This window comes from Setaria italica, chromosome V (genome assembly GCF_000263155.2).
Source record: "Setaria italica strain Yugu1 chromosome V, Setaria_italica_v2.0, whole genome shotgun sequence".
Taxonomy (NCBI): Eukaryota; Viridiplantae; Streptophyta; class Magnoliopsida; order Poales; family Poaceae; genus Setaria; species Setaria italica.
The window spans coordinates 21,261,674-21,270,789 of NC_028454.1; the positions used below are offsets into that span (position 1 = coordinate 21,261,674).

Sequence of the window (9,116 nt, forward strand, 5' to 3'; positions counted from 1 at the left end):
TTGAGTGAAAAAATCTTGAAGCTTCTTGGTAGGCCTTGTGTGCGTGTAACAATTTTTTGCTGAATTTGATCTTCCGACCGTACAAGAGACAACGGTAGCAGCAGCCGTGCAGTAATCCTCTTGAATTTTTCTTGATGTCTATTCTCTCTCAGACTCAATGCATGGCAATACGACGGCCTTTAATTGTAGATGCAATATTTTTCCGCTAATTGATCTGGTACGGAACATCATCGTGCCGGTCTAAGTAGATTGATGCTGAAGATGAGGTCCTTCAAGCTCGGCCGATGATCTCGACGATCATCCCTACCTAACGTGCCAGATGTCGGTGTTTTATACCCAGCAACCTACTGAGAGGTATCCTGAGGTAGTAGATTGGTTGGTGGGGGATCTTTATACCTGGAACTCGAAGGTAAAAGCGAGGACACAAGACACAGAATTATACAGGTTCAGGCCGCCAGTGTAGCGTAATACCCTAGGCCCTGTTTGAGGTGTTGTATATTGCGCCCTGCGCTTGGGTGTTGTTTAGTGTTGAGGATTTGCTCCTCTGTTGTGGTTCTCTGAGATCTTGGCCTACCTATCTAGGACCCCTCCCCTTCTTTATATACTCTAGGGGACTCTAGGGGCGGGACCCATCCCCTTCTTTATATACTCTAGGGGCGGGATTACTATTTGGTTACAAAGAGAAGTCCTAGTTAGATTACATGATATGAGTTCTAGTAGGATTGTAGACGAATCCTAATAGGAGTCCGTCTTCTTTATCAGGAATCTATCCCTGACACCCTTAGACTCGTTCTGTTCCAATGTTAAATTATTTGTGTGTGTTGTATATTAATTTGTTTGATTATAAGAATAATTTTGTTCCACTGTAGACGTGTGTTCTTCGCGTGGAATAATTTGTTCTCGCATGGAGTCATCTGTTCACTTTCTAGACTAATGTGTTATACGTTCATGCTGCTAAATTGTTTGTGTGTCATAGTTTAGTATTTTGTTCACATAAAATATTTATTTGTTTGTATTATTCAAGAATTGTAGGTAGTGATAAAATATTTTGGATTATTAAAATAATGTTCTTTAACGAGTATTTTCTAAATTCAGTGTAGTCTTGTTTTAAAGACCTCGTCATAGGAAACATTATGTTATAATTAAATTTTAATTTTGATGATAGGTTTGCGTTTTATAATTTTAATTTCCAACCCACTTGCACATGGATATCGATGACATCATCAATATGAGATGCTTACGCGGTGATGAAATTCCTCTTGCTTATTTATTGGTGGGATTGTGGTTTCTGTTAGCTTCGTTGAGGCGATAAGTAAAAATTCTGTCGCGTGAAATGATAGATAGACGCACCCCAACTGGGACGACGAAAGTAGTTTGTAAGGGCAATATCCTTTTTCTTTTTTAAAATGTAGCAAATATGTAAATTTCCCAAAACTTGTAAATTCAAACCATTTTTGGTTTTTAAAAATTATTTACTGAATTTGCAAGGCACGGTAAACACTAACATCCCCTCCTTCCCAATTCCTTTCCATCCTCCCCCTCCTCGGATCCTCCACAGCCTGCTCCCGGCGACGCCGCCATGTCTTCCCAATCTTTCGCGGCCGGTCCGGCGACCCACCACCCCCACCTCCTCCCGTACTCCTATCACCAGGACCCTTTGCTCCACACCAATACCCGCCGTCGCCTCCGCGACCACGACGACCCCTATCACCCCAATCCCGTGGCCCACGCGCACCCCTACGGAGCTGGAGCCGCCGCCGCCACCATCGGCACCGTCCCCTACCACGTCCCCCGCGACCCGCTGGCTCTCTCGCACCTGCAAGAGCGCCTCTTTCCGCCTCCCTCTCAACCTCACCCGGCCACCGGCCCACCCCCACCGAAGCGGGCTCGCCGAGCGCCGGATCCTCGGTGGGATCCGCCTCCGCCGCCGCCAACGCCGCAGCCGGCATCTGTTCCGGCGGCGTCCGAGAGGCCTCGGGAGGGCGGCACTGCCGCTCGGGCGTTGCTGTCGCGAGACGAGATCGAGCGACGGTCTCCGTCGCGCAGAGATGGGATCGATTCCGCGCTCGAGGCCAGACTGCGCGTCTCCTATTGCGCTTATCTGCGTTGCCTTGGCATCCGTCTCGGGCTGTAAGCTCGGTTCTGTTATGCTATTTTTTTTTCTGATTTGCTTATTGAACTGGTTTTATTATTGCTAATAATCTTGTGGCTTGTGTTTGCAGGCCACAGACAACAATCGCGACGGCCGTGGTCTTTTGCCACCGGTTCTTCTTCCACAGATCTCACGCCTGCCATGATAGATTTGTTAGTTTTCTTTACCTATTCTTCAGGAAATTGTTAGTTACCTAACTTAATTTTACGGGAAATCTAAAGAACATGAGTGTTCCAAAGGTTACCAACACTCGATTTTTCTGCTGTCTGATTTGCGCCCCAATATTTCGAGTGTTCACAAGGTTGTCTTCCTCGGCTCTGATCTCCTGAACTCGTTCTGGCAGCTAGTTTAAAGGCACAGACATTTCGGCTAGTATAGATGAAATTACCGCACGGGGGTTCGTGGTTTGGGTTTTGGGGGTGCGATTTCCTTGCCTCCTGGACATAGAGGAAAGGTCGCTGGCGGTAGGCCGGACCGGCGGTGGTGGCGGGCACGGCGCCCGCAGGGGCAGTGGAGGAAGGCGGTTGGGCAAGGATAGGGCAGGGGCGTCACAGTGATAGCCCGGCAAAGCAGGGTTAGCGCCGTGGCAGATTCGGTGGTGGGGATGAGGAAGGTGGGCGGGGTGGGGGCGAGCACAAGGCAGAGGACAGCAACCAGCAACTCCGTCGGCCATGGAAGTTGGAAGCTAAGGGAACAGATGAAAGAGAAAACTGCCTGAGATTGAAGAAAGAAGGAGAGCGGACAAAAAATCAAGTGCTCAGCTGCTGCCAAGCACTCGAGTGTAGAATAGACAAGCCCTAATATTATTAGATGGGCATGTAATTGTTTTGGTTCAAATTCTACCCACAAATGTTCAGAGCACCTTTATTTGTTGAATTGTGCAACTTAGTAGCCTGAAGGTATTATGGTGTTTTAACTTTTAAACAATATACGTGGAAAAACTATGCAACACTTATGACCCTATTTTGATACGGCTAGCTTGGGAGCCCCAATAACACATGATGAAAGAATATGAGACCGCTCAACTTGATGCAGCCTTGTTGGATGTAATTTCCTGCTCATGGTATGCTATTGTCAGCCTCAGGTGCACCTTGTAACTTGGCTCATGAAGGCTTTTGTAATGTGTCTTTCCGAAACATAGTTTTGCCCTTGTTTGCAGTAAAACCTCTTCTAGTTATCTAGGACCGGACAGTTAATTTGGCATTTTTTCACTATAATTGTTATATCATCTATACATGAGATCTGAGTATCTGCTGTTCCATAATTTATAAGCAACATAGTTTTGCCCTTGTTTGCAGTAAAACCTCTTCTAGTTATCTAGGATCGGACAGTTAATTTGGCATTTTTTCACTATAATCGTTATATCATCTATACATGAGATGTGAGTATATGCTGTTCTATAATCTATAAGCATATCTGCTTATTGCTAATCTGATTTATTCCTTTCATGATAACAATGTTTTCATGTGAAAAATTTTGCAGTTGGTTGCGACTGCAGCCTTGTTTCTGGCAGCAAAGTCAGAAGAAACAGCATGCCTTTTGAATACCGTTCTTAGGGCTTCATGCGAGGTTTCTCAGAATCATGAATTCAACCTCCTTCCTTATATGCTACGTGGTGTAAGTAGGCAAAAACAATACCTTCAAACTCTGCTTTCTTTAACATACTCCTTCAATTGTATGTTGAGCTTGTTCTGTTCTTATTGTTCTTAACTTAACTGTTAAGAGACATAAAGAACTTTCTAATAGTCTGTATTCCTTTTCTTCAGCAGGACTGGTTTGAACAGTATAGAGAGAGTGTAATACAGGCAGAGCAAATGTTACTGACAACACTTGATTTTGAACTTGAAGTAGTCCATCCATATGCTTCTCTTTCTTCTGCTTTGAGCAAACTAGGGCTCTCCCATACTGTTCTATTTAATGTGGCTTGGAATCTGATCAATGAAGGGTAAGTATTTTCTATTTCTTAATGTATTAGTTGATCATTACTTACTAACGTATTTCCCTTTCTTAGTTCTTATAAACAACAGCCAAGCTAGGTTACTGAGAATTATGATAGACGCTAGCAAATTACTACCATCTGTTTGGATTTTTGTTTTCTAAAGTTGAACCAGGCTTGGATCTTTAGATCTTATCCTTCAAATCTATAGGTTCTGTGCACCCATTTGTGGATCATAGTGTTGTAATCACCAATTATGTTCCAATCTGGTCCAAAGACAAGAAAAGCACAGCTAGATATGATAAGTTAAAAGTGGGTACTTTTACCAGGATAAATGCTAGCCAGACATTTTTTTGTGTGGATGTATAGTTAGTTTGACTGGAAGGAAGTTACCATACACAGTTCCTAGGTCTACATTTTTACCAACTAACCTCATTTGAATGCGCTGGTTATTGGTCGATCTTTCTGTACTCTTCACTTTTGGACTAGATTGTGGCAACTGCAACAGAGCCACAGAGGATGAGATTTGATGGAGGCAATGCTTAGATACTTTAAGGCTGGTTTTGATATAATATGAGATCAAATAGTTTTCAAGAATTGAATATCCCTGTCACTCTTGCCATCTGCCACAAAATAAGTTATTTTGAATATCTTCTGCAACTCTGTAGTTGGAGTTTGCTCATTTTCTGCCAGTATCAGCCTTCTTTATTCTATTGTAGGCAAAAGTAAGGAAATATGTATGAAGCTTCTTTCTATTTTCATTAGTTATTTGTGTAAATACAATCTAAGGATATTATCTTTAAGAATACTTCTGCAACATGTCATAATACACACATTTTTTCGGTCTATCCTGAATGTAGTGATGTATATGTACCTTTTCATGATAAATAAAAATATATTTATGTACTTTGTATGGAGGTTTATCCTGCTGCAGTGAGAATATGAATTGCTGAATTCTCTTCTGTGCTGTGCTCTATGTTCCATATTTTGATCTCGTTCAAGGGTTTGGCACAACAACCAATAAACGTACGAAAGAGTTTTTGCTTTCATTGAAAGCTTTCATGTGCTTAGTTACGTCTCCCTTTGATAGCCTGTGTTTCTCTAGAGTCTAGTGCTTAGTAGTAAATGAAGCTGCTAATAAAATGGATTATTAATATGGGAAGGATATATAATGTAGAACTTGACAAAAGCCACCTCAAAATCATGGGAGGATATCTATTTAGGGACAATCTAAAAGGCAGAATGGTACGCATTTAGTCATGGAGAGAATATATTTGGATCAATGGAAAACCTGCATCATGATTCTGTATTTCTGTCATATGCACTTATAATTTTGTGCAACATTCATCTTGGGTGAAGGAAACAAGATAACCATTAACCAACTTTTAGATGTAGTTCTTTTGACTTCATTAGAAAGTTTGTAAACACGGCAAAATTGTCATATTGCTACTCTTTTGATATATAACTTCATGCTATCTTTTCTGAGCATGATCATGTTATTTATTCTGGATTTCAAAGTAAATGATGGAAGCTAATTACTAATATGAGACAAGGTATTGTGCACTACTCAATTCAGTGCTACATAGCAAAAATTAGAAGGGCAAATCTTGTTTCCATTATAATCGGTTGAACTGCAAATATTCCATTGCAAAAACTAAAGGTAATATGGAAAACTGTGGCTCAAAATTTCTAATACTTTATTCTCAAACACACAATTGCCAAGACTTGGAACTCTCTGGTTTGTTAAAGTAGACCATGGAAATGGGAAAATAATTAATTGTCTAAATAATGTAGGTAAGTTTCTGAAAATCATGCCAGATGTTAAATACACCATCAAAATGTTAAAAAAAAAACTCTACTGGGATTTCATGTGGGAGCTTCAGGTTTGATAAGCTAATTCATGCATGGTTTGTTCTGATGCTATGTACAATGTGAATTTTCTTCAAGGGCATTAATCTTCTTTTTGCTAGTTGTCTTTTGTTAAGTGATTGAATTATTGAAATGAGGAACTTTTGCTAAGATCTGTTGCTTGAGGTGGTAAAGGCATCCTCCAAGATTTAGAGTTTTACAGTCATTGCTGATATCTTGTGCTGCTACTATGTTACAACCTCCTAGCCTGATTTAATTTCCTACTGTTTAGGGGCATGGATAAAATCTTCTATACATCTCTGTCCCTTACATTTTCTGAAAATACGTGTATGAGATACTACAATGATAGATGAATACTTTTGACGATGAATCTGTTATGCCATTTCAAATGTTAAAGTGCCAAATCTGAATACTTAAATGTGCGATATCAGTTGTCGAAGTTTTACAAGTTTTGTTGCATGCATGATGACATGTACTTAGTACCAGACATGGTACTGAATATGCTCATTATTGAGTTCTAACTTCTAATCTTGACTATAGAGTGGTGTCATTTTTTTTCTTTTAACTATTAATACGTATCTTTTGTTCGAAAAACCTTCATTATTTTGAGAGTTTCTATCAACAAATGAGAATTACCCCCTCCGTTCCGAATTACAAGTCGTTTTGACTTTTCTAGGTTCATAGGCTTTGCTATGCATCTGGATATATATTATGTCTAGATACATAGGAAAAACTATGTATCTATAAAACCCAAAACAACCAACAATTTGAAATGGAGGGAGTAGTAATTTTCTTTGGCTTTCAGACATTTTGCTAAGTTGTTCTGTTGTCGTTCATCCAATTGCTGTAGTTCTCCCTGAAGCACCTTATTTTTAAAACATTTGATGTATTTGTGATGCAAATTTGAAAGCTAGTATTACAGTAAGGTATCTCTAAGTTGCAAAATGTAACAGTATGAAGGGCTTTTCTCCTGACAAACTTAAGCTGTTCTCACATGGACAGTGTAAGTATTTCTAAATATTATTTATGGAGTGGTCAACAATAATACAAGTTTTCACCCTATGGTTACAGATCTCCTTATGATTAAATACATTTTCTATTTCATGCAGATCTCCTTATGAATGTGTATTTTTATGCAACGCAAAAAATTTCACATCAACTTAAGTTAGTGGTTCCATCATCATAATTTGGCCAATAGGATTTTTATATGTAGAGAAGTAGAGGTTCCCTGGCCAACTTTACTTTCTAATCATTTACTAAATGCTCAGCCTGGAATGGCACTAAGACTTTCATGTATGTGCTTATGATGCTTAACGAGTTTATACATCTTTGGTAAAGATTAGGGATGAAAGTGGTATGGACAGTATCCGTTCGTTCGTCCAATCGAAGGGATTTAGACACTCAAATGAATAGTTCCTATCCGAATCCGGACATTCAATATCCGTACCTATTCGTACCGTATCCGTATTCGGATACTCAAAGTTGTATTTATAAGATTCGAATAGGATGAGTATCGATATTCGACACGTCTTAGCACTAATCATATCCGAATTCGATCCGAGAAAAAAAATAACTATATGTATTTGTATCTGATCGTTCGTATCCGATCCATTTTCATCCCTAGTAAAGATTGTCATATGGAGCATTGTCTGAACTATTATGTTTTATACGCAATAACTACTTGGGGATTGATTAGCAAACTAAAACAATTGCAACTCTGCTGGAGTGTGCTGTGCAAATCTTTTGTGCCATGCAAATCAGACCATGTCATGATCAAATGACATTTGAAAATCCTGGAATGGCATGTGCCACCGGACAGCATTATATTGTCAAAGAATTGATGTATGTATCCCAAGATGCATGTCTGATTGCTAGGATTTAGCAAGCAAATTCTGCAGAAGGTTCTTCAATAATGAATGTGATACCTGAAGCATCTTTTAGTGGTAAGGATAACTGGATAAAATTTTGTCCTTTTGTAATGTGTTGATGTTTGGTGGATCCTCAAGCCCTTAACATCTCTCGCTGACATGGCTTTTCATGTTGTGCAAGAAATGACCTTATTTTTTCATGCAAACAGTTCACTAATTGATGGTTTCTCCAGGTCTTGTTGAATTTTTATCTATTTATTAAGTATCATCCAAGTATTTGTTCTTTAATTATTTGAATAATGCAGGCTACAAAGTTCACTATGGCTTCAGTTCAAACCTCATCATATTGCTGCTGGAGCTGCATTCCTTGCTGCAAAGTTTCTCCGTTATGACATTATGCCCCACCCAAATTTCTGGCATGAGTTCAAGACAACTCCATACATTGTTCAAGGTAACTGAGTGTTCTTTAGTAGCAATGTGCGTTCTGTTTTGTCATAGTATAGATCTGACAACACCATCGGTTTGCACTTGCAGATGTTGTCCAGCAATTGAAGGAGCTACTTTAGGATATGATATTCAATATGTTTGCCATGTACAATAGATCCATTTACTTAGTTTGTGGTGACCACTGCCAAAAATATGTACACATTGGTATATGGTCACTTTCTTCAGTTACTGATATGTGTTGGTATTTTGAGATTATACCCATTCGTTTTCATTTAGGTTTTTACAGCCAGTGTTGCTGTGTACAAAAAAGGGAAGATGTTCAAAGTTGTCCTTGATATTTTGTGGAAAGTAAAAGATCTTTATTAGAATATAGTCGTGGAAGTTTCAGTTTGGTTCCTTAGAAACTGCTTGTTTCCATGTTTTTATGTCTGCAATCCCAAGGAACCCGCCACCTTATGGTAAAATGTATTTTCTATTGGTTCTTAAGAACCTGTAATTTTTTTCATCGCAATACTCACAAATAACTTCACAAAAAAAGGCAGTTCCGCATCTTCTCTGTTGCTCTGTTGGATGGGTTTACAGTTCGGTGTTGAATAAAAACTACTACCCCTTTAGTTTAACTAGGTATGTGCATGTGCGTTGCTACGGGTGGCATAATCATGTGCCCAAAATGCCAAATTCATGTACTCGAAACACTCCTCGTGAGTGCAAGATTTGCATCGACGCTTTCCTCTACTTGATCGAGAGATTTTGTTACACGAAAGCAAACAGCACAAAATTTTATTCCTTCTCAGTTTCATTTTTCTCTTCAAAAGAAGAAATCCCATTCTAGGGAAATTGAGAA

General features: G+C 39.5%; 1 protein-coding gene across 2 annotated transcripts; it reads left to right on the forward strand.

Annotated features, from left to right (window-relative positions):
- The first annotated feature begins 1,501 nt into the window (after window positions 1-1,501).
- Window positions 1,502-8,676, forward strand: LOC101758394 (cyclin-T1-3). 2 transcript variants are annotated; one of them, XM_012846460.2, is made up of 6 exons: window positions 1,502-2,130; window positions 2,223-2,304; window positions 3,635-3,769; window positions 3,922-4,097; window positions 8,131-8,276; window positions 8,360-8,676. In XM_012846460.2, exons 1-6 carry the CDS (start codon window positions 1,580-1,582, stop codon window positions 8,389-8,391), a joined length of 1,122 nt encoding a protein of 373 aa, XP_012701914.1. In that variant the 5' UTR covers window positions 1,502-1,579; the 3' UTR covers window positions 8,392-8,676. The 2 variants fall into 2 exon arrangements, with proteins under 2 accessions (XP_012701914.1, XP_004968821.1); XM_004968764.2 differs by having other exon boundaries at window positions 1,503-2,130; window positions 3,919-4,097.
- The last annotated feature ends 440 nt before the right edge of the window (window positions 8,677-9,116 follow it).

Coding starts and splice junctions, on each gene's coding strand:
- LOC101758394 (XM_004968764.2), top strand. CDS start 1,580: ATGTCTTCCCAATCTTTCGCGGCCGGTCCGGCGACCCACCACCCCCAC. Junction 2,131..2,222: donor CTTGGCATCCGTCTCGGGCT/GTAAGCTCGGTT, acceptor TTGTGTTTGCAG/GCCACAGACAACAATCGCGA. Junction 4,098..8,130: donor TGGAATCTGATCAATGAAGG/GTAAGTATTTTC, acceptor TGAATAATGCAG/GCTACAAAGTTCACTATGGC.